Consider the following 25188-nt stretch of genomic DNA (forward strand, 5'->3'; position numbering starts at 1 on the left):
GCCTCATTTTCTTAATCTATAATGAGTATAGCCTCTGGCTTATCTAGCAGAGCTCTTTTGAAGGAAGGATGAGATAGTAGATGTGAAAACTCTTGCAAATAGTGACATAGAGGCATGACAATTGTTAATCCAATTTGATTTAACCAACATCTGCAGAAAATCAGGAGCAAGGCCCTAAGAGGAATTCAAGGGAGATACACCTGGTGTATGGTAAAGGCTTGGTATATAGGTTTAAAAAAGAGAGAGGGGCACCTGGGTTCTCAGGTGATTAAGCTTCTGATTCTTGACTTCAGCTTAGGTCATGATCTTGTGGTTTGTGGGCTCAGGCCCTGCATCCAGCTCAGCACTGATGGTGTGGAGCCTGCTTGGAATGCTCTGTCTCTCTCCCTCTCTGCCCCTCCCTGCTCATGTGCCCTCTCTCTCCAGATAAATAAAGAAACACTAAAACAAAAAAAAAAAAGAAAAGAAAAGAAAAAGAGAGGTGGAAAAAAAAAAGCTCTTTGGTTCCTCCTGAGACTCATAATGTGATGAAGGGTTCTTGCAGAAGCTACACTGATGTGAGGACCCAACATAGGGGCTATTGAGGTGAGAGTCACAGCTTCAGATCCAGGAAGATCCATGAAGTCTCAGGATTTTCCTGTTTTGTAGAATATCAAAGCCAAACTGGATTAATAATCTGGTACTTATCCATCCTATAGTTGGGGAGACTGAGATCCAAAGGGAACTGGCTTTTCTGATGTTACATCATGATGTTGCAGGCAGAAAGAGAGAAAACCAAAATGTTTCTCCTGTTATCCAGGCCAGGGCTTTGGTTCCCAGGTACCATCTATTTTTATTTTTAATTGTGGTAAATTACACATAACATAAAGTTTACCTTCTTTACCATTAAAAAAAGTTTGTTTGTTTATTTATTTGGGGGGGGGAAGGAAAGAGAGAGAGGGAGAGAGAGAATCCCAAGCAGGCTCTGCACTGTCAGCATGAAGCCTGATGTGGGGCTTGAACCCACAAACTATGAGATCATGACCAGAACCAAAATCAAGAGTTGGATGCTCAACCGACTGAGCCACCCAGGTGCCCCAGCGTCTTCACCATTTCTAACTGTATGGTTCAGTCATGTAAGGTACATTCATATTGTTTGGCAGCCAGTCTCCAGAACACTTTTCATCTTGAAAAACTGAAACTGTATTCATTAAAAATTGCCTATCCTCTCCTGGCCACCACGATCCTACTTTCTGACCCTCTGAATTTCACTCTAGTTACCTCAAAGAAGTTGAATCATATAGTATTTGTCTTCTGTGACCAGCTTATTTTACTTAGCATAACGTCCTGAAGGTTCATCCATGTTGTAGCATGTAGAATTTCCTTCCTTTTTAAGGCTGAATGATATTCCACTGTATGTATATACCACATTTTGTTTATTCATTTATCTGTCCATGGACACTCAGATTGCTTCTACATTTTGGCAATTGTGAATAGTGCTGCTATGAACATAGGTGTGCAAATATGTCTTTGAGGTACACCTGTGTGGCTCAGATAGTTAAGCATCCCACTTTTGATTTCAGCTGGAATCATGATCTCCCGGTTGTGAGATTGAGCCCCGCATTAGGGCTCTGCGCTGACAGCATTGAGTCTGCTTGGGATTCTCCCTCTCTCCCTCCCTCTCTGCCCCTCCCCATCATGTGCTCATGCGCACTCTCTTTCTCTCTCTCTCTCAAAATGAATAAACATTAAAAAAAAGTTTCAAATATCTCTTTGAAACCCTGCTTTCAATTTTTTGAGTATATATTCAGAAGTTGAATTGCTGGATTGTATGTTAATTCTGCTTTTAGTTACCAGGCACCATTTTAGCCTCATAGGAAATGCAGCATGCTCTGAGAGGTTCACTTCTTGATGTGAATTGGTAATAGACCCTCACTTCCTGCCTTCAAGACCTAGGCTTTTTGTATTAAATGGGTTATGCAACCATACTGCCAAAGAAATCGTGTGGTAGTTAAGAGAAATAATGCAGTCGAGTTTAAAGGAAGTTAAGCATGCTTTACTTTCTTTTTCTCTAGTGTGTTCTCTTAGACAAATGAGTGAACAGGCAGGTTGGCTTAGGCAGAAATGATAAAGTAGCAATCTGAGTGATTAATTTATGCTACAAATGTGTTTTGTCTCGTCTGTGCAGGGTTTTTTACTTAAATTAATTGCTAGAACTAAAAAAAAAAAAAGGGATATGTCATGTAAAAGTCCAGCTTTTAACCTTCTCTTAATGATCCAACAATTACAAGTCCACCTTCTTGCCTGCTCTCCAGTGTGCCACAGTCCCCGCCATTCCCTATATCCCACCTACTTCCCTCAATTATATTATCTATCTGCCATTTGAGCTGAAGACCCCGGACTCAGAGCATATGTCTAACAGAACCTAGGTCAGGGGCTCATCTTCTGCTCTGTCCAATTTCCCAGCAGAGTTGTTATTCAAGAAATATTTTGGTGGTCAAATGAATTAACTCATGTCCACCAGCTTTTACTGAGCACTTATTATGTGCAGAGCCAGGGACTGGATCCTCCTTTCTCAGAAATGGATAAAGCACAGTTCCCTGACCTCTGAAAACTCAACCTTATGGGGTGGAGGGAGGCAGACATTAGTATGCTCCAGTTCTGGACTAGAGGCACTGGTCAGAAGTGGGAACTTCTGAGGAGAAGACCTTGAACCGTATCTGGAAGAAGGAGAGGACAGCTATATGAGGAGCTAGAGGTAGGAGGGCAAAGAAGCCACAGCAGATACAAAGGCTGGATGGTGAAGGTTCAATGTGTTTGAGGAACTTGAAAGAAGGCCAGTGCGACTGGAGCTTAAGAAGAGAGTGGGGGAGAGTGGTAGTAGATGACGTTAGACGTGTATTTTTGTATCAACAGCCTAACCCTTAAGCCAGGCAGCTGTTAGGCAAATCCACGTTCTGGTCTTCTGAGGGCTCGCTCAGAACAGGTAGCTGGCTTAGCACGGTCAGTCAGAGGAGGACCTGGGCCTAATCCCTTCCCCTGACTCCAGTGCCAAGGACAGGGTAGGGCCCAGAGCAGGTTTTAGTAAAGATCTGCTGACAGCGTACTCGAGAGAGAACAGGAAATGCAGGCTCTGTTGAAGGAGGCCCAGGCGCGGCTCTCTCTTGATTGGGGCACTCATTCTAGGTCGCTAACACCTCCTCCAAGCGACACAGGGAGCTGGGAGAGTGAGAGGCAGAGAGGAACTAGCCACAGGCCCTACCCACAAAAACCTCAAAGGGGAGGGGATTTGAGGAGCAGGTAGGAAAATAGGCTGTGACAATTAAGGGAGGGGATCCGACTTCGCTTGGATGAGGCGGGGAGAGGGGTCAGGAAAGCAGATGGGTCCTTTAGCCGAGACGTAAGGGATGTGCAGGGCAATTTTACGTATAGCGTTTTGTACGTTTCATTTTGTTTTCTGGCATTATTTCCTCTGAAAGCACTCGCAGTCCTTAATGGGCTGCCCCGGGGCGGGTCCTTGCTTCACTCCCCAACCCTCTGCAAAGGGGCAGGGCCTCCCAGGAGCTCCAGTCTTGTCTGCAGCACCCAGATTTGTCCGCCAGGGGCCGCTGCGCACGGGTGACTAAGCGCGCAGGTTCCTAAACTGCAGAGAGGAGAAAGCTGATTGGCTGCGCGGTGCGGCGGGCGGGCGGAGCCTGAAAGCGGGTCCGGGGTGGGGGCTGGGAGCGTGCCCCCGGCCCAACGGTGCCAGGCCGTTGTCGCTTTAGGCAGCCCGGGACTGCGATCATTGTGCCAGGGGCCTCTGTCCAACCCCGCTCTAGAGCTGAGGCGACTGGAGCATCACCGAGGCCCGGAGACCCGGGCAGGGCAGTTACTGTCGCCGTCGCCGCAGGCCTGGGTTACCTGAGCAACTGCGTGTCCGTGGCCCGCCAGCCCAACCGCGGGCGGTTAGAGCGGGAGAGACTCCCGTGAGGGAAGGGGAGGTCGGGACCGGACCACTGGTGCGGGAGGAGTGTCCTGGCAGAGACTAGGGCGGGCCGGGGTCTGGGGAAGCCAACCGCGGGCTGGGGGCACCCGGCAGCAGCTTCCAACAGGTTATTCCGGGATAAGCCCGGCGCTGGGGCGGGCCGGGCTTCGCTGGGGGCCGGGCGGCGCGGGGCGGGCCTGCAGGAGAGCACGCCCCCGCCCGCCCCGGGCCCGCCCCGCGCCGCCCGCCAGCCTGCCGGGGAGCCGCTGTCCCGGGCCTGGCGAGTGCGCGTCCGCCGGCTGAACCTGGGCACCGCCGCTCGCCTGGGCACGGGACTGGGCGGGGGCGCTGACCTCGGCCTAGGAGGCCTGGGATCCCGGAGCCGCCCGCGCCCGCGGGGACCTGCGAGTTGCACGCCCTCTCCCAGCCTGTGCTGCTCGCGGCTACTCGGCGGGGCGAGGCCAGGTGCCCCCCTCTTCCCCTTCCTTCCCTCCCTCCCCCACTCCGGTGTCCGCGGGAGATCCCGCCCGTCCGCCCCCCTCCCGCAGAGGTGTAGCCCGCTGCGGAGCTGACAGCGGCCCCGCAGCCACCCTGTCCAAACTCTCCGGAAGCGGCCGGAGCAGACCCGGGGCTCAGGCCGCCGCAGCTCCGGCGGACCCACTGTTGGACCGGAGGCACCCGCCCTCCTCCCGCGCCCAAACTTGGAGCACTTGACCTTTGGCTGTCGGAGGAGGCAGGCCGGCGGCTGGCTGGACAGCTGCGGCGCCTCGAGGGCATCTTGCCTGGGGTTCCAGGACTGTCGGCTATACTTCTGGGCTCCCGGCTTTGCCTCTGGGATCCCGAGGTGTCCACATCAGGCGCATGTTGACTGAGACCTAGAGTCATGGATGTGTGCGCCCGTGTTGCCCTGTGGCTCCTCTGGGGGCTCCTCCTGCATCACGGCCAGAGCCTCAGCCATAGCCACAGCGAGAAGGGTACAGGAACCGGCTCAGGGGCTAGTTCTGAGGAGTCCACTGCAGCAGGTAAGGCCTTGCCACGGGCTGGACTGGGCTGGGGGCGTTGACTCAGAACTGAGGTGCCTGAGTGGGCAGGTGGAACCTTAGGTTTCTACATATGAAGTTGATGGAGGACCCACACATGGCACTGTCTGTTCTCAGTAACCCAAGGAGTTCTTTCTGTTCAGAAGCCACGGCTAATGTTTCTGTCTCTCGTGAACAACTTTCCTCCTCCCTCCCCAGGATGTCTTTTGTCGGTAACCAGAAGAGGCTGGCCTTTGGGGCACCTTGGCCTTTCGGTTTATCAAGCCAGGACCCTTTCTCAGGACTACTTGTCAGGAAGAATGGTTTGGGCAGATGATAAGTCTATTGCTCTTGGCCAGTTTCAGCACTTGGCAGCACAGGGGAGGTTGAGGCCACTTGGGTTGGGCAGGGAAAGTCAGGGCTGGGCCAGCCCTCTTGCCCTATAGCTTGGTGTTGAGGTGTGTCTTTCTGCTCCAACAAGCGTGGGAAACTTAGTCCCACCCTTCCCTTAGGTAATCTTCTGTCTTTAGCTATCCCATTTGAAATATCCACATAGTTCCTTAGAATCCCACTTACCACGAGGGAGTTAAATGGCTTTTTCTTATCATAGGTATGGTATGATTTCTGGGACCACTTGTTGATGTATTCTGTTTCTTCTGACTGATCAGGGTAGGGATTCTATAACATGTTTGATCTGTTTTTCCTTATGCAAATCATGGAGACTTGTCAGATATCGGGAGTTTTGGTGTTCTGTTGCAGAAGGAAAGAGTACTTTTGTAAAATTCATTTGTTTTACACAAGGCTTAGAAGGAATTCCGTTTTCTTTCCCCATTTCTCGCACTCTGTTATTGTGATCTATCCAAAGTAGTGGGGTGCAGAGTGGGGAGGGTTTATAGCTGAGTTCTTGATGAAGATAGGCAAGCTTAAATGAGGGGACTGCTCAATGGATACCCATTGATACAAGGAGGAAAAGGAAACATAGGTCATGGTGGCTGGGAAGTTTCATGGATGGATCCAGATGATGGCTTTGGTGATAGATTCTTTGTTGGAAAACTCCCTTTTTTAACTTCTTTGATTCGGGTGAGTGTGATTCCAGATATCTGAAGGGCTGGGTTCCATTTGAGGTCAGGATTGTCCTGTGTCCAAGCATAGCACCTAGGCTGTTATTTTGAAGATAGGTCTTTCTCACATATTAAACCTCTTTCTCCATATGCTATCTCCTTGGCCCCTGAAATGTAGCTCAAAGCTTGGTTTTTGCTGGGTTTATGAAGGGAAAGACTAGTAGGCAGATGTAGATCAAACTGGAGCATCTCTGCTGTTTCAGTGACATTCCTGTTTATAACTGATAAAATGGTCCTTTTCTCACCCTAAAATATGAGTGCCTGGCATAAAATGAGTTTTTTTTTTTGGGGGGGGTGTTTTATATCTTAGACACAGGCTAAAGGGATAAAGTTTTGAATTTTAGGCATTAGCTTGCTATCAAGATTTGTGTGTATGTGCACGTGTGTGATCACACCTGCCTAAAGTAAGAGGCATTCTAGCATCCCTCAGAACTACCCCATGACTTGGGCTTAGGGGGACAGCCCTCTTTACAACATATCTTAGAGGACTGGCTATGCTGATTATATCACTTAGGCCTCTTGTTTGGTTTGGTTCCTCTCAGTTCAGAAATTAGTTTCTGTTAGGGGCGCCTGGGTGGCTCAGTCAGTTGGGTGTCCAACTCTGGATTGCGGCTTGTGTCATGCTTGTGTGGTTCATGAGTTTGAGCTCCGTATTGGGCTCTGCACTGATGGCACAGAACGTGCTTGGGATTCTATCTCTGCTTCTCTCCCGCTCTCTCTCAAAAATTAATGAACAATAGAGGTGCCTGGTGACTCAGTTGGTTAAGTGTCCGACTTTGGCTCAGGTCATGATCTCATTGTTCTTGAGATCGAGACCCATGTTGGGTTTTGTGCTAATGGTATGGAACCTGCCTGGGATTCTCTCTCTCTCTCTCTCTCTCTCCTTCTCTCTCAAAATAAATAAATAAACTTAAAATACATAAATAAACATTAAAAAAATAAATTAGTTTCTGTTGTCACAATAATACTGAATACTAAGGAGGGAAGTCTCAGACAGATACCCTAGGTGCTGGGCATGGTTATAGTTTGTGGGAGCCTGGGGACCCAGCACTATTGTTCTAGGAGTTTATCCCCTTGGGCCTGGCCTGTCTGGGACTTTGACTCAGGGACTCATTTTTTTGCAAAGAGGTGGTTCATAGACAGGACTCTGCTAAAGGATTTGAGGAGAAGCTTTCTATCCAGCCAGGCACTCTCCTAGCTTTTCCAGCCCCCATGTATTCTTAGAACACAGGAATTTTACTTGTCTGTAAGCTTGCCATTTCTCTAATCAGATTCAGCATACCTAGTCAATTTATGTGTTCTCTACAGTTTATTTTTATTTATTTTTTTAGAATGTTTATTTATTTATTTTGAGAGAGAGTGAGAATGAGCGGGGGAGGGTCAGAGAGAAGGGGAGAGAGAGTATCCTAAGCAGGCTCTGTGATGTCAGTGCAGAGCCTGACGTGGGGCTGAATCTTACAAACGTTGAGATCACGACCTGAGTCAAAATCAAGAGTTGGATGCTTAACTGACTGAGCCACCCAGGTGCCCCAAATTTATATATATATATGTATGTATGTATATATATATATACATATATATATATATATATTTTAATTGATTAACTTATTCATTAAATTTTTTTTAATGTGTATTCATTTTTGAGAGATGGAAAGATAGCATGAGTCGGGGATGGGCTGAGAGAGAGGGAGACACAGAATCTGAAGCAGGCTCCAGGCTCTGAGCTGTCAGCACAGAGCCTAATGTGAGGCTTGAACCCATGGACCGTTAGATTGTAACCTGAGCCAAAGTCGGATGCTTAACCGACTGAGCCACCTAGGCACCCCAAGATTTTTTTAATTTTTAAGTAATCTATATACCCAATGTAGGACTTGAACCTAAGAGTCCGAGATCAAGAGTCATATGTCTACTGACTGAGCCAGCCAAGTGTCCCTTGCTCTCTACAGTTTATATTTTACAATTACACAGCTATTTTTCCTGTAAAAGTCTCATAATAGCCTACTAGAATGCATGGCAGGTGGTATTATCCCCTATTTTATAGATGAAGAAACTGGTTCTGTGCAGTCTTTAGACAAGTTTTAGATTTCTTCCATCTTCTTTGGCTCTGCTTTGTTAAAGGAGTGCTAGGCAGGGCTGAGAGACTGTTACTTTCTTCCTGGTGAATTATTTAGGCAGGCCCTGGTGACTGTAGCTGAGATCCAGATCTTTTGCAGGGGCCAGAGAATTGGATTTTTTTCTCTTGTTGGATGTATATGTTTATCTGAAAGTCCTATTCCTTCAGTGAAGGCAGGTGCTCTGCTATGAGGCTCTCTCATTGGACAGTAGGGAGGCCATTCTTGTCACCTCTGACTCTCTGATGCCTGCACACCCAGCTGTGCTAAGTCACTTTCTCAGTAAAGATATGTGCATCAGAGTGCTACCCTGGGGACTGCATTTCTGAAGCTGTCCTGGAACTGATGCTTGGAACTTCCCATACACTCTGGGCTCATTGCTTCCAGAAACTCAAAATGTTTTCTGTAGAATGTTTGTGGGGGGATCCCAGGTGAGTCAGGTTGTGACTGCCAGTATTGGAGATACTGAGGGTCTCTGATCAGGAACTGTGGTGTGACTCATTATAGCCACAACAGGGCCTTGCAGGATAGGCATCTAGGCAGTTTGTGGACTGCAGGCTGGTTTCTCAATCAATTCCTGATGGTAGTGGGAAGGCAGAACTCTGCCTGCCCACCCGGCTAGTTGCTGCTGCCTCCGAGGCTATAAATGGCCTGGCCATCTTGGTGGCTATGCTAATTTTAGCTGAGGGTAGCTCCCGGAACTGGACTGGGGCCAAGAGCAGGTGGGTGGGACTTGGCTGAGGCTAATATTGGGGCTGAGAGAGGGTCACATTAATCCTGGGGCAGCTAGGACATCATCTGCATCCATACCTTGGCTTTGACAATCACCTCTTAGCTAGGTTAATTTATTTAGCAAACCTCAAACAGTGGCAGGTCGTGTGCTATTTATTCAACAAATATTTGAGTGTCTTCTCTGGACCACACACTATGTTTGGTGGTGGGAATTTAAGGACGAACAAAACAGACATGTTCTCTGCCCTCAAGGAGTTTACAGTCAGTCTAGTGGGGAAATAGGAAATAAATCCATAAATAAATATATTGTGTGGTGGGTGCTGCAAGAGAAAGCATAAGCAGAGTGCTGTTTGGAGAATAGGAGGAGGACAGAGATCCAGCTGAAGTAGCAACTCAGTGCCTAGTAAGACATTAATAACAGCAGCAATAATAGCAACTAGCCTTTGTGAGTTCTTAGTGTGTGGCAGGCATCATTCCAAACACTTTGTTTCATTTATTTCTTACGTGATCTGCTGTGCTAAGTATTAGCCCTGTTTTATATTTGAGGAAATGGAATCATAGAGAGGTTAAGTAACTTGCCCAAGGTTATACAGCGAGTGGGAAGTAGATCCAGTATTTGAATCCAGGCAGCCTGACTCTTCTCCCTGCCTTCACCTCAGCCCTTAGGTTACACACTCTCTCACAACTTGTGATAAATGCTGTGATAGAGGTATTGTATATACACACAAAAGAGTGTGGGAAGCCCAGAGGAGCAAGTGACTAACAGTGCCTGGGAGAGCTGGGGGAGGCATTTCGGTTTCCCCCATAATTTTTTCTCAGATCTTGGGAGATAAAAAGTGGTTGCCTAATTCAGAAGTTAAGAGGTGGAAACATCAGTTAGTTCAACCCACTTATTTTTACAAACGAGGAAACTGACATCCAGAGAAGCATCAAACCAAAGTTTCACAGTGGGTTACTGGTGGAACTAGATGAAGACAATCGAGTCAAGGACCCTGACTTAATTGGTTATTCAATCTGCAAGCCCATACCGAGTGCTTACTGCTTGCTTTGCACTATAAAAGAGACAGGGCTACCAAAGAAGTCTAAGTCTGGGGGGTAGGGGTGGGAATATTTATTTAGAGAATATTAAATGTAGCATAAAGCACAGGCTTAATGAAGCAAAAATCCAGGCAGTGTAGACACTGTAGGCTAAGGATTAAGAGAGCTGTGTGTGGGTTGGGCTAGGCTGAGGTGGCTGGGGAGGGCTTCCTGGAAGGAAGAGTTGGGTAGAGGCAGAAGGGAACGAGGAGGGAGTAGTGGTCTTGACTTGGGGAAGGCTGGAGGAAAGGGGGCATTGTAGATGTCTGGGTCACCAGGGTGAGCACATGGAGTCTCACTGTTTGGCGGCTGGCTGAACAATAACTGGGCAGAGTTGCTTCATACTTGGCCAGTTACCTCGCATGAGGGCCTGTAGACAGAAGATTGCGCTCAGATGTAATCTAGCGGCAGAGCTAAGAACTACCATAATTTTGAAATAATGATGAGTGTAAATAATATTTTGAGATGCCTACAACAGTGTAATGTAATGTGAAAGTGTCTATCATTTCTTTTGGTGACAAAATCATAGGTCCTGTTGGTAATACTGTGGTTGGTTGCCCATAATATATAATAGAAGGAAATATTAACTTTCAGTAAAAGAATATTGGAAATAAAGATGTAATTTCCTTCTCATCCAAATTCACAGTCCCCTCTGAATTCTGTCCATGGTCTCCTTAGGAATGTGGGGCCTTCATGTTAAGAACGCCTGTTCTCTGGCAAGGAAGGGACAAGGTCTTGTTGAGGGGAATGGTTTCCTAGGGCTCCACAGGACTTGGGTTTTGAGCACAAAGAGGCCCCTCATTTCCTGCTGAGTAACTTGGAGATACGTTGCTTAATGACTTCACGGGCATGCTGTGGTACGTTTCCCTTTATGGGAAATGATACTCCAGGAAACCCAGCAGCTCTGGCTGTTAGACTTCTAGGGAGATAGAAAGACACCAAACTGGGCTTCCAACACAACTTTCCCTCCCTTCCTTCCTTCCTTCCTTCCTTCCTTCCTTCCTTCCTTCCTTCCTTCCTCTCTCTCTCTCTCTCTCTCTGGTTACTGCTGATAAAAAATATGAAATATTTTGGGGCACCTGGGTGACTCAGTTGGTTGAATATCCAACTTCAGCTCAGGTCAGGATCTCGTGGTTTGTGGGTTCAAGACCTGTGTTGGGCTCTGTGCTGACAGCTTGAAGCCTGGAGCCTGTATCCCCTCCCTCTCCTTGCCCCTCCCCTGCTTGCGCTTTGTCTGTCTCTCTCTCAAAAATAAATAAACATTAAAAAATATGAAATATTTAAGATATATAACAAACTATAAAGAATAATACATTACATACCATGTGCCCAGGACACAGTTTAAGAAATAAAGTAATAACAATACAGAACTTTCTTTATTACCCCCAGGACACTTTGTATAAATTTCTAATGTAGCACATAACACATTGTATATGTTTGCTCTCTCCCAAGTGTATGCTCTGTGGAAGAAGGGAGGAGGGGTTGTCCTTTATTCATCTCTGTTTTTATTGTGCCTAGCCCTAAAACCTATTTTAAAGTTTGTTGGAAAAAGTGGAATCTGAGCCTGTTTGAATGGCTCCTAATTTCTCTCTTCCTTTCAAACCATCACATTCTTGGCTTTTCCTCAATCTTTGGGGGTGCTGCTCACCCAGGGTACTTGATATTTTCATCCATGCTCAGAACTGTTCATTCCTTTATAATCTATTTTATTTTATCCTCAACTTTGGAAGTTGGTAGGACTGTTTTTATTATTATGCCCTTTTTAAAGGTGACAAATTTACAGCTGAGAAACTTGTGTTCTTGGTCCTATATAGTTCTGACAGGATCAGAAGTATAACTCTGGGGATCTGTGTTCTAAGCCTTTACTGTTTTCTTTCTTTCTTTCTTTCTTTCTTTCTTTCTTTCTTTCTTTCTTTCATCAGAACATAATACCTGTTGATGTGTTCCTCACTGATCTGACACTCAGAGCCCTTTTAGCCTAAGTGGTCTGGTGATAGCTGTATCAACATGGGTGTTTGAATAGTCTAGTCATATATCAGAAAGTACTGCTGTGGAAGCTGGTGGAGTCTACAATCTTAAGAACCATGCTATGCTGTTGGAGTCCTCTGTGTATGTGCTTGCCTTCCTCAGTATACCATAAGCTCCTCGGGGCTTAGGACAGCAAGTTCCTAGCATGTTGCTTGGCATGTAGTATACTTTGTGTTTTATAAAGTTTGTAGAACTAAACTGAAGGGGATTTGTTTTCTGATTCTGATTCTCCTGTAGTTCACTAAGCTGGTTAGAAGTTGAAAAAATTTTCCTTGGAAAGGGTTAGCTAACATTGAAGAAATAAGCTTCACTTACTTAGAAAGTTCACTGTTTTAGAATATCTCACTCTTTGTCTCTGTTAGGAAAAATCATCTAGATCAGTTTGGGTCCAGTAATAGCCTCATTTCACCTGGAAGAACTTTGTGTAGGATTTTAAAGGCACCAGACTCTTATCATTGCAGTCCTTAACAAGAGAATGCAGTTAAGAGTAGCTGGGAAACTGTCTAACTCCACAAGAACCCATGTGGAGTGGGGAGGAGAGGGTTGGCAAGTGAGTGGGTGGGGCTGGATAGAAGCCTAGATGTAGAGTGAGAGGATTGTCTCGGCTTTGCAGAAGGGTCTGAGTTGGCCACAGCCATCAGACATAAATATCTGGATTTAGGGGGACTTTAGAATTCCAGCTCCTTTCCTTGCTAGCTGTGGATCTAGTGGAGGGCAGGTCATCTCATCTCTTTCAGCCTTAGTTTTTTCATTTGTAGAAAGAGAATAAATAACCTTAGTGAACAGATTTCTAGTGAGGATCAAGTGAGATGACTTCTATAGTGAAAAGGCTTCATAAACTCTAAAGTACTACGTAAGTAGGGATAGTTGGGGACTGAAAAGCCTCAGTTAGAATCCAGGTATCTACTCATGGTGTCGCCTCTCTAAGGGTAGTCGCTACCCTGAACCTGCTGGAGATCCATTGTTTACCCTGAGGTGTACCCATCAAATGCGTATAGGCTCAGGGTGTGGCCAAACTAGTCTTTTATTCAGGGTTTATTCTAGGCTGAGGGAAGCTGTTGATAGAATCTGGATGCTGGTATTTGACTTTATTTCCGGCCCATACCCCCTTCCTTTTATTGGGTGTAACCACTTCCCCAGCCCCACCTGCAGACTTGAAATGGCTGACCAGATGGGTCTGGTCCCCACCTGTAATGGTGCATAACAAATTATCCCCAAAGTTAGAGGCTTAAAATAGTAAACATTTATTATCTCATGGTTTCTGTGGGTTCGGAATGTGGGTGTCACTTAGCTGGGTGCCTCTGGCTTAAGGTCTCTCATGAGGTTGCATCAAATTGTTGGGCTGCGGCTGACGGTTCATTTGGGGGGAGAGCATTTGCAAGTTAATTTACGTGTTTGCAGACCTTGGTCCCTTGCTACAGGGACCTTTCCATTGAGCTGCTTCATGACGTGGCAGTTGGTTTCCCCCAGGACAAGTGATCCAAGAGGGAGTGACGAAGATGGAAATGACAGTTTTCTTACTGCCTAATCTTGCAGTTGATGTTTCATGGCTTCTGCCATATTCTATTTGTTAGAAGCAAGTCAGTAAGTCTAGTCCATACTCAAGGTGAAGGGCCTGCACAAGGGCATGAATACCAGAAGGATGGGATCACTGGGGCCATCTTAGAGGATGCCTGTGGTATCACCCTAGGGCCATCATCTTGGGAACAATGGCTTCTGGGTGCTATGCCCTCTTAGCTTTTCTTCGACTTCCTTTGCTTGTCTCCTAGAGTTTTGTGGAGTCTCTCTGTACTTCCTTTGATATTATGTCTTCTTGGTTCACGCATAACTTCTTTGCTTTGACATGTAGAGTTGGCATGGCCCCTTCCTCTATATTCCTCCTATGCCTTAGGCCCAATCCTAAAGTAGCTTTTTATCCTAGGTTCTAGCCCTGCCTCCCACCTCCTTGTTTGATATCTTCAGTTCTGAAGCCCATTTTACATCTACTGACCTTGGAGCCTTTACTGCCCCAGCTTGGCCTCAGAGAGCTAGACTTACAAGTGGCATTGAATTGGGACTTATACAATGACAGATGGAAAACTCACTCTGACCTTTTAGGACATTGGTGTTAGGTGCCAGGACTTAACATCCTATTGTGTCAAAGCTGAAGGGCTTTTAAGGACTATCTCTCCCCAACTCCTCATTTTACATATGAGAGGAATAAACTTGCCAAAGGTCGTAGCCAAGGCTAGAATCTAATTATGTCTGATTCTCCTTCACGTGCTGTTTCTACTCTGTTGTGGAGTCTTCCTACCCTAGTGCAGCCAGTTTGGATTGTTAGAGGTCTGAGACCTACACAGAGGAAAACCAGAAAGTGGTTCACAATATTGTATTTTGTTTACAGAAATTGGGCTGGGCAGAATTGGGAGTATTCAAAAGTCAATGTCAAGCACTGCTTCTGAGGAGTTTCCCCGTACAGCTAGAGAGCTTTCACATAAGGCAAGGAAAGGAGCCAGTAATACCTGTGGCATTTGGTGACTAATATCTGCATTCTGTACCACTCCCTTGGCATCTCAGTTCAGAGCAAGAGAAATCTCTGTCTCTTGGGATGTACAGAGCAGGCTCCCTGAAGGGGGAGCATCAGAGAGCTTTAGTGCATGTCTCACCATTGTTTGGCCCAGCTACTTTCATAATGTATGGACTTGGGGCCTCCACAGCCAGGGTAAATGTATCTAAAACTTTGTGTGGTTACTTGTGGCCACCTGGAAAGTGCCAAGGGCACTCTTTGGGCACTGAGAATTTGACAAAATCTTGCCTATGTTGGCGCAGCTTGCTGGGGCAAGCAGACTTGTGCAGAGATGGCTATGGCCCTGTAATGTTTGTCAGAGTGGAGCAGATTTATTTCATGAGAGGCCGCGCAAAGAAAAATCTCAAACCAGCCATCAGCGTTGTACTTTTGTTTTCTGCTGGGGAGCTTGGAATAGAGATGGTGTAGGCTCTGAAGATCTTCTGTGGGTGGTGGTCTCCTTCCTGACCTAGGGTTCTGGCCCCAGGACATTTTGCCTACTTCGTCTTCCTCTGTTCCTCTCTCTGTCTCTTGGCCCAGCCACACTTTTTCCTTTATCCTGGTCTGCAGGACACACCTTCTACTGCCTCTCTTTCACTTTCCCTTCTGCCCTTGTACTCTCTTCTCAGACTGCCCCTCCCTCTCCTCCTTTCTTCCTACCTAGCCTCTCAGTCCTCTGTGAAGTGTTCCTTGACATTAGTGCTAGCCACGAGTTCCTTCTCATCTCTGATCAAGCTGGTAGCACTTGCTATCTGCAGTACTCTGTGCACTTCACACCCTGCTCATGCCTCTTAAAGCAAGAGATAGCCTGATGTAGAAGCAAGAGCACTGGGCTCTGGCTTAAGTCCTTACTGGCTGTGTGACCCAAACTACTTGAGAAATGAGGTTAAAAGAGAGTTAATTTATACGAAAGGGTTGTATAGATTTTAAAGCCATTTTTTTTGTTTTTGATTTTTTTGTTTTGTTTTGTTTTGCATATTTTCCTCTCTCTTGAGGACAAGAGCCATGTCTATTTTGTTGACCGTAGTACCTATCCTTAGTATCTATCACCGTGCTGGTCAGAGAGTACGTGTCCAATAGACATTTGTTGAATAAATGAATGGATAACAATGAGTTGATCCTTGGGTTGAGTAGGCACGAAGGGAGAGTTCTGAGTAAACTGACATCAGTTTCTGTGAAAAGTTTAGACAAGAGTGCTCTGGGATGAGGGCTAGAATTCACATGGTGGGTTTTCTGAGGAGTTCTGTGAGCGTTATTTCTTTGCAGACTAGTACTTTATCCCTATTTATTGAGCACCTACTGAAGCTGTGCTCAATGACAGCTATTAGTTACTCTGGGAGATGGTTTGGCCCTTGACTGTGGATAGCAGTTTTTATTTGCCACGTCAGGGGCTACCCTGAGCAGCTGGCTGTGGGGGGAGTGCATATGGGCTGCGCTCAGACAGGGCCAACAAGAGACCTGTGGACAAGGCTTCCTGGGGTCCTGCTGTCCCTGTCTTTTGGTTCCACGTAGGTTTACCTCAGTTCAAACTTGAGGCAGCCACATGAACAGAATAACTTTAATTGCTTTTCTTAGCCTGCTTGTGGAATTGAGGAGGGAGACTTCTTTCCTGCTGGGCTTGTTGCATAGCAGGGAGGTAGGATAGTCTGGTGAAGATGACTGGCTTTTTAAATGTTATCTCTGATTCTGGAGTTCCCTGGGCCTCTGAGAACTCCAGCCTGAGCAGACATCACACCGGCTTTCCTTCAGGGCATTTGGGAAGGGCCTCTAGGGACACTTGGTGGAGGAAGCAGAGGTGTAAAAGAGACAGCTGTGCTGCCAGCATGGCCCAGTGAGGACACATCTGTCCCTTGCCTCTGTTAGCCACATACACTGAGCTCCTGGCTGCGTTGTGTGGAGTTCTGGCCTAGGTGATGATCAGAAATCTCACGGGCAGGGAGGCAGGCAAGCTTCCAAATCTCATATGCTTCTGATTCTCTCTCTCCAGGGTGATTTGGTAGCTCTGCTCCTGCTCGGCCTCTCTGGGTTATCTCAGGCCTCTCAGGAAGCTCTCAGAACTCTCATCACTACAGTGTATGTTAAAACAAATGTGTCCATGTTTGCCAAGTTCCCAGAGCCAGCATCTAAAATGTAGTGGCCAGGGTGACGGGTGCCCTTCAGGTAGAATACATACACAGGTTAGAATGCAGTCTGTGTGTGTGTGTGTGTGTGTGTGTGTGTGTGTGTGAGCATGGGTGTTGGCCGGGTAGCCAAGCTTGTGGAGGTTTGTTTTAAGTAACTTTTGCTGACAAGGGCAAAGTTCACTGGAACTCATACTTCATATTGCGGAAGAGATAAATATGTAATTAAGACAACTCAAATAACTTCAATGATAAGAATGATGATGATAGCTACTATTCATTGAGCACCTGTTGTGTTCTGGGCTCTGGGCTAAGTGTTTTACATCTGCACAATACTTAAAGGTGAATATTTTTCTCATTTTGTAGATAGGGAGACTGTAGCTCTGAGAATTTAAGTGATTTTCCCAAGGTTATTAAGCCAGGATTTGAATTTAGGTTTATCTGACCCAAAGGCCAATGATGTTTCTATTTTAGTTTAATAACTTGTGGGGAGGGGAAGAAACTGCTATATGAATTGAGATAGGTGCATTTGGATTTACAAATGTATAGTTTCCCAGATGGTTAGTGGCATAAGTTTGTTCCGTCATCTAAGTGCCCTGGAAGAAACGGGATTAGGAATTTGGAGGTGAGGAAGGGAATGAGAGGGTGTATTTCACTTATAAATCCTGAATGGGAATATCACCCTGGTGAAGTATACTGCTACCGAGTGGTGTGTATTCAGTCTGTATCTTCCCAAACTAGCATTATGGTTGAGATCTTCTGGATATAAGCTTTGGGACAAAGTCTGTATCTTTGTAGTCTTCTTTACTTCTTCAGGCAACATTTAACATGTATGTCATATGGTATATGACAGTTCCTGCCAGTAGAAGTACTGTGTATAATAGGGAAGTTAAGATATGCATTGATACTTTTCCTTATTATAATAAGAGCTCCTATTTATTGAGTACCTACTCTGTACTAGGACTGGGCTATATACTTTCAAGTACGGGATCTTGTTTAATCCTCACAATGGGTCCCCCATTTTATAGTTTATTGTGCAAGGTAATCCAGGTTCAGTGCCCTGTGAATGATACTGATGGTCCTTTTGGAAAGTGAGATAAAGGAAGCTTTGTGGAGGTGGGAGCAGCTTAGTGACTCTTTGGGTACTTTAGGCAGAAATATAAGGTAGGTTGAGGCAAGCATTCCATGTGTAAAGGCATGGAGTGGAAAAAGTAGTGTTTTTTTTTTTTTTTTAAGGGGGGGTGCAGGTGAGTGAGGGAGAGAGAATCCCAGGAGGGGCAGAGAGAGAGAGAGAGAGAGAGAGGAGTGGGGTTCACCTGAAGTGGGGCTCGGTGGGACTCAGACTCATAAACCATGAGATCATGACCTGAGCCGAAGTCAGATGCTTAACGACTGAGCCACCCAGGTGCTCCAGAAAAAAGTAGTCTTTAGGGGACATTAGTTAGTCCAGATTGGCTGGAGAGTAGCATCTATGAAGGAGAGTACTATAAAATTAGGCATAAAAGATTGAGGAAAGATGAGGGAAGGCCTCAATGCCAGGCTAAAAAATTTAGACTTCACTTTGTAGTCAATAAGTTGTTCTTGCAGGTTTTGACCAAGGGAGGACATGACCTGAGCTTTGCTTCAGGAAGATTAATCTCACAGTGTGTACACAATGTACTGATAGGGGTGAGGTTGGACGCAGGGAGCCCAGATAGAGGAGACTTTGCAATTGTTCACGAGAAGGGATTAGGGTCTGCATTGTGGATGTAGAATCAATAGGACTTACAGTTTAGAGGGAGGGAGGGAAGGAAAGAGAAAAGTCAGAGGTATGTCCATGTTTTGAGTGTGGGTAATGAGGAGCCTGGTGGTGCCATTATCATTAAATATATGGCAGTCAGAAGGAGGGTCAGTGCTAGGGGGTGATGGATGACGGGGGTAGTTGACTCTATTTCAAGTGCTGGGCAAGGCGCTACGCTTCACAGTACTCCAGGAACCAAAGACTTCTTTTCTCTACACACTTGTTTCAGATCTGTCCATTTTATAGATGAACTCTCTGGTGCCTAAAGAAATAAAATGATTTGCCTAAGGTTACACAGTGACTCCTTGGTGGATTCCGAGTCTGAGAACCTAAGTTTCTTGTTTTTTAGCTATTAAGCATCCTAACAAAGCTGGGCTTTCACTGTAGGAAAAGTAGAGAGTCTTGGAGATAGAAAAATCTGGGTTCAACTCCAGGCTTTGCCATTTTCTGCTTATAAAATCTTGAAAAGTTTCCCTTTTCTCTCTGAGCCTTAGTTTCCAAATTTGCAAAAAAAAAAAAGGAATATTAATCTCTACCTTATGGAAGCTACGGAAGATAAGATACTTAGTAAAACTCTTAAGTGCTGTGTGAGGGTACTATTCCAGGATAATGGCTGGGGTGGAGCCCATGTATATATTGAGTATTTTGGCCAAATAAGAGCAGACTTAAACTCACAGTTTTTCATGGAAGGTCTTCTTTCACTTTAGGCTGTCCTAGGCTGCCCACTTGTATTTGGGGCTTTCTGGTCTGGGAACGTGCCAAGTTTTCTATAGTCCTGTATCTCCACTTTTCTAGTGGGAAATAAATTTATTACTGAAAGAACACTGAGTGATCACATCCTATCAGCTGTTCTTGGTCTGAGAGAAGATGAATACGACCCACTTTGCCCCAGGGTCTTCTGCCAACCTTCTGCTTCTGCTGGCTTAAGATGTTGGGGCAGAGTGATAGCTGAATTTTAGGCTATGCTTTGGGAGAGACTCCTGCTAGACCAGGGTAAGCCCTGGGAACAGAGGTACTAGGGTGTAGCTACTGCTCAAAGCTAGTGCTTGGAGTCCTCTTGTGGTCATCTTTTTGGTTTAGTTTATATGTTCCCGAGTCCTCTTGAGAAGGGGGAGTAAGCTGCTTGTGTACTGTCAGGTAGCAGGTCTGTGGTTATGAAGCTCTCTGTCATGGAAGCGGGCCTGAAACTGGCCATCTTGTCTGATGTCTCTCCCTCTGAGAGAGTAGAGGGAGAACGTGAGATTTTCTGATTAATAAAATGGCTGCTTCTTGTTTTGTAGCTTTGTCTTTAAAAAAAATTTTTTTTTAATGTTTATTTAATTTTGAGAGAGAGAGAGAGACAGACAGAGCATGAGCAGGGGAGGGGCAGAGAGAGAGAGGGAGACAGAGAATCCAAAGCAGGCTCCAGGCTCTGAGCTGTTAGCACAGAGCCCTATGTGGGGCTCGAACTCACGAACTGGGAGATCATGCCCTGAGCTGAAGTCAGCCACTTAACCAACTAAGCCACTCAGGTGCCCCTTTGTAGCTTTGTTTTAAAGTATTTTCTTTTCACTTATTTCCCTTGAACCTTTATTTCTTTTTCTTCCCTCTTCCTAGCTTGGTTCTCTTGAGTCTCCACAGTTTTCTTTATGGAATATGTACTTTAATAAAAAAGAACACCAGGGGCACCCAGGTGGCTCTGTTGGTTGAACATCTGACTCTTAATTTTGGCTCAGGTCATGATTTCACAGTTTGTGGGTTCAAGCCCCACGTCATGCTCAGCGCTGTCAGCTTGGGATTCTCTCTCTCTGCCCCCCCCCCCAAATAAATAAATACAACTTAAAAAAAAAAAGAACACTAGACTAGGAATTAAGTAGTCATAATTAACATGGGTTGTGATACTCTTGACCATTCTAGGCCTCTGTTTCCCCATACCAGGTATTTTGGGGTTAATAGACCCTATCTCACAAGGTTGATGTGTACAGATCTTATGAAATAATGTGACAAGTCTTACACAAATGTGAGCAATTTATTATTAGTTTTCCTTTGAATTGTCTGGTCATCTGTATAATTCCCATCTCCTTACTACCCTATGTCCCCTAGGTTCTCACTTTTCCTTATGACCTTGCTTTTTCACTCTCAGTGACAACAGGAAAACTTGCAAGGGAGAAGAGCCAGAGCCTTTGGGAAACGTAAAGTTTGTTGTTTTTCAAGTGTAACATCTTGTCATTAACTTGAACTTTACCCCTTCGTGCCTCAGTTTTCGTATTTGCCTCCTGGTTTACCATGTAGCTCAATTCTTTGGAGTCTTGAAGTCATTTCCATTTTGGAGAATCTCCTTTAAAATACAAGCATGACTGGGGTGAGGTTACCCCAGAACTGAGAATCAAAACTAGCCTTTGCTAGCTTTTTGGGTGTGGATCAGCTAGGGTATAGCTACTGGGAGAATGAGTCACAGTAGGACACTGGGGTGGAGGATTGGAGCCTGGCAAGAAGGCAAGGCTTAGTTTACTGATGCTGGAAGGGTGTCAGGGCCTCAGGGCATACTTGATACTGCCTCTCTCACAACCCACACCCAACTGCTCTTCCTGAGCTGAGTGAGTGCCTATACACTCAGCCAGGAGTTAGAGCTTGGTGAGGCCCGATTCCCCCAAGAATTCAGGGCTGGAAATTAGGGCACTTGAGCAGATCTAATTGGCTGAACCGGGTGAAGGGCAGAGGCTTTCCCTGGGGGCTCCTTTTAATCTCCTGTGGTTATAGACTTTTAAGGTTGGACTAATTAAAATGTTGGCAGCTGGACTCAATCCTTTCCTTGCACTAGTACCAGAAGTTGGCACAGGGCTGTCTTTGCGGGGAGCTGAGGAGTGGGTTTCCATTTCCTCATCTAACTAGATGCACAACCATGTGGTGTTTGTCCAGAATGGGTTGCCACATGTCTTGTGGTGGAGAGAGATATAGGCTGAGACCTGGATCCGGGTATGCTTGGATTTGTTACTCTCTTGACTCCTGAGATGTCCTTTCAGGTTGACTCTCTGTTCTGTTAACCCCCAAAAGGCTTTGCTCTGTTAGCTGGAAAGTAATTTTCATTGTCTTGGGGCATCCCTCCCTGATGTGTGTTCCTGTTCTAACCAGAAAAAGGGAGAAAGAAAGGATAGTTATTAGTTCCCACCATGCACCAGGTTGGAGCTAGTGTTTTACACAGCTGTCTTTTGAAATGTACATCATGTCCATTTTACAGATGAAGAGATACTCATGAAAGGAAAATAATTTGCCTGATTGTCATTATAGCCTGTAAGCACCTGCACCAGAATTCAAATCCAGGTCTCTCCCAAAGCCACTGGTTACCTTCCTAAAGAGGCACATATGATTTTATACCCTCCTATGCTTCCACGCTGAGCTGATTTCCTACCTCCAGAAAGACTTCTTCAGTTTCTGTAGTCACAATTATTTTCTTGGCCTGCATTTCCAGAGCCTTCTGCCTCTCTCTCTAATCTGGCTAATATTCATGAGGCATGGATACAGACACACACACACACACACACACACACACACACACACACCTACCCATTTGACTACTACCACTTCTGCAAGGGGTAGCACTCAGGATGTGTTTGTTAGAGAACTGAATGAAGTTATAGTGTTAGAATTTTAGGCATTATGACAAACTGGTAAAGGGAAAGGTTTTGGGCAGTCTTGGCTAGATCTCTGAAACAGGCCAAGCCTGAGTCTGAGTCTTCTTGATTTGCTCAGAGTGTGCTATGTTCTACCAGATGTGGCAGAGCCTTTTACGTAGGATGTCTTTTGGGTTCCCGGAGTGCAGGCATCTGTTCCCTTCGGTAATTTTCTTTGGCATCTGGCTTTAGAGTTTGTTTCTTTCTTGTAGTTTCCTTGCAATGGATAAAGTTAGAACAACGCTACCTGGAGTAAGCAGAATGACAAAGCCCTCAGCCTGGCCTTAGTTGCTGGAATATACCTATTGGCTGTGAGAGGGGTGGGAGTAGGGGATGGAGGTATGGGGTTGGGTTATTTTTGCAAAGAACATACTCAGTTATTAACCTGCATTTGAGGCTTCTGCTTTCTGCAACCTTTACCTAATGGTATGTGTCACTTCAGAGGCTAAAGTCTTTCCTGAAACAGGCAAGCCTGTAAAAGCATTTTCATAAGTTGAATTATGTCTCTAATTTGAAAAAATTATAAAAGTATTTTCAGGTCTTTTTCTATACATATAGCATATATGCTTAGTGTTTCATACCAAAGGTCCTTTGGGGGATAAATGGCAAATTAGAACATAACAAAATACAGTTAAAACACCTTTAATGGGAAAAGTAACAAGGTATTAGTAACAATCAAAAATAAATACCATGATAGGATGAAATGCAATGGTTTTTCTTTATCTCTTCTGTTTTGATAATATGGGGAACCTGAAATCGCTTATTCAAATAGAATGGTCTAGATAGTAACATGACATCCTTTTGTTTTCTCCAGTGTTGAGAATAGATTATAAGATGTTCTTAGGCGAAGGGGAGGAGAACACACTCGGGACCAGGGAGAACTGTGCTTTAGCTCAGCTACAGTTCTCAATTGTGTATAAGGACCCAAGAAACTAGTAACTAAACTTTCTGATGTCTGTTTGTGAAATGGGAACAATATGTATCTTGTTTAAGTTTATGAGGATTAAATAAGATAATGTACGTAAAGTGTTTTGTAAACTCTGAAGTTCTACTCGTGTCAACTCATTGCCACCACTATAAGGAAGCCTTTGGTTTAAGCCTTTGGTTTAAGCCATAGGTGTGAAGAAGGATGTGGAACTGATGAATAAATAACAATGCTGTTTGGGCAGCCTCTGAGAGGAATTCTTGTGAGGTGAGGGCAAAGACCACATTCATTCCTTTAATACATACCTGTCAAGTCCTGCCTGGCAGAGGGGAAGAAATACAGAGATCTGTTATCTGCTTATTAAATATGTGGTGTGCTAAATATGGAGGCAGCTTTGTTCAGGAATGAAATCTCTATAAAGACAGGGGTTCTCGCCTGTCTTATACACTGCTGTATATTCACCCAAGACTAGTGCGTGGCACATAGTAAGCTCTCAATAAGTAATTGTCGAAAGAATTTTGACAATTTTGGAATCGGGCAGACTAGGTTCATATGTGGGCTCTGCCCTTTACCAGCCCCTTTCCTGATTAACTTGTCTGATCTTTCTGGTGCTCAGTTTCTTCATTTATAAAATGGGATGATGATTAGCTATCATACAGGACTATTGGGAGGATTAAAAACATTGAAAAATTTGGGGAGTGTGGGTGGCTCAGTCGGTTAAGCATCTGACTCTTGACTTTGGCTCATGTCATGATCTGATGGTTTGGGAGTTCGAGCCCTGCATCTGGCTCTGTGCTGACAGCACAGAGCCTGCTTGGGATTCTCTCTCTTCCTCTCTCTCTGCCCCTCCCCTGCTCCTGCTCTCTCTCTCTCTCTCAAAAATGAATAAACATTAAAAAAAATTTAAAAATTTAACAAATTTTGTAGAAATTCTAGTAAGTGCTCTATGAAAGATGATTTTCCCTTCCTGATTTACAAAGTGTGATGGAAGCACAGGGGTAAAAGCACATCTTCTTGGGGAAGCGTAGCCAGTGGCTTCAGACGTTTGGTGTGACCGTATCTTCCTAATGCATAAGATGAGAGTTACTGGTGTTATTTCTTCACAAAAGGCATTCCCTGGGATTGAGCAAGGATGTTAGAATTAATATGTTTTGCTTCTCTGCATTTCCCATGGTCTTGGTGGGAAGGCTGGCTCTTATCTCTCAAGGCAAGGTAACTTTGGTGCTACAGGTTTATGCAGAGGCTGTTTGCAGAAAAAGCAGCTTCCACTGGAGAGTCTGGACTCACCTGATTTGGATTAGGCTTTTATAGCCAGCCATCACCCCCTCCGCCATGCCCCACCTCGAAAATTGTTAGTTATAGCTTTGAAAGCGTGTACTCAGCTTGACTTCTGTTCTGGATCAGTTGTAAATTCTCCCAGGACTTGGAGCAGAGCATGTTTGCTTGGGTTAATCAGGTATTTATGAGTTGACCTTTACTAGTGAAAACCTAATTTTTTCCTCATGCCTGAGTGACTCCAGCAGGCTGAGGGCCTTGTTCTGAGACATTCCCGGGACCTTTGGAAATTGCCACAGGTTTGCCTTCTCTTGTCATACGTGCACAATGCCCGTGGGATCTATCTGCCCCTAGGTAAGGGTGCCCAGCATGCTCCCTTTTATCGTATGGTTTTAAGACACTGCAAATACCACTCTCCTGTCTTTCATCATCATTTTAGACTTCAGGGCTTTCTCTTCTGGTTTGGTTTCTTGGGAGAAATTGTCAGGCCATCAGGTAGAAAGGGCTCCTTGCTTGTGAATTGGAGCCACTTGGCAAGAAGTGGGTAAAGAGTATCTTCCCGGATGGGAGTGGTCAGGCACTGGGTAAGTTAGTTTGGGGGTTCAGTGAGCCTGCTGACTTCTAGAGTCAGCACGTGCCCTAGCTATGTCCTTAGTGCCCTCCTTCTGGAGCTGAGCATTGTCACAAGGGAGATCTCAAATGTGGGCCTGAGAAAAGGGAAAGGGGGGAGGGTTAAGGAAAGGAGATAAGGGAAGAAAAGGGAACTTTGCTGAGCTGATGCCTCCTGCTAGGTGCTTTAGATCAGTTATTTCCTTTAATCTTCACAACAAGCTTGTGAAGTTTACTGATGAGGGAAAGT

At 45.4% G+C, this 25188-nt stretch overlaps 1 protein-coding gene across 2 annotated transcripts in view; it reads left to right on the forward strand.

The window, feature by feature from the left end:
- The first annotated feature begins 4203 nt into the window (after positions 1–4203).
- Positions 4204–25188, forward strand: part of STIM1 (stromal interaction molecule 1) — a 182481-nt gene continuing 161496 nt past the window's right edge. For both annotated transcript variants that reach the window (XM_047072482.1, XM_047072483.1), the window contains exon 1: positions 4204–4968. In XM_047072482.1, the coding sequence (XP_046928438.1) occupies positions 4830–4968 (139 nt within the window). In that variant the 5' untranslated portion in view covers positions 4204–4829. The remainder of the gene's footprint in view (positions 4969–25188) is intronic.

Source organism: Lynx rufus, unplaced genomic scaffold (assembly GCF_022079265.1).
Source record: "Lynx rufus isolate CCGP_SWC_20201006 ecotype Redwood Valley unplaced genomic scaffold, mLynRuf1.p SCAF_9, whole genome shotgun sequence".
NCBI classification, from domain to species: Eukaryota; Metazoa; Chordata; class Mammalia; order Carnivora; family Felidae; genus Lynx; species Lynx rufus.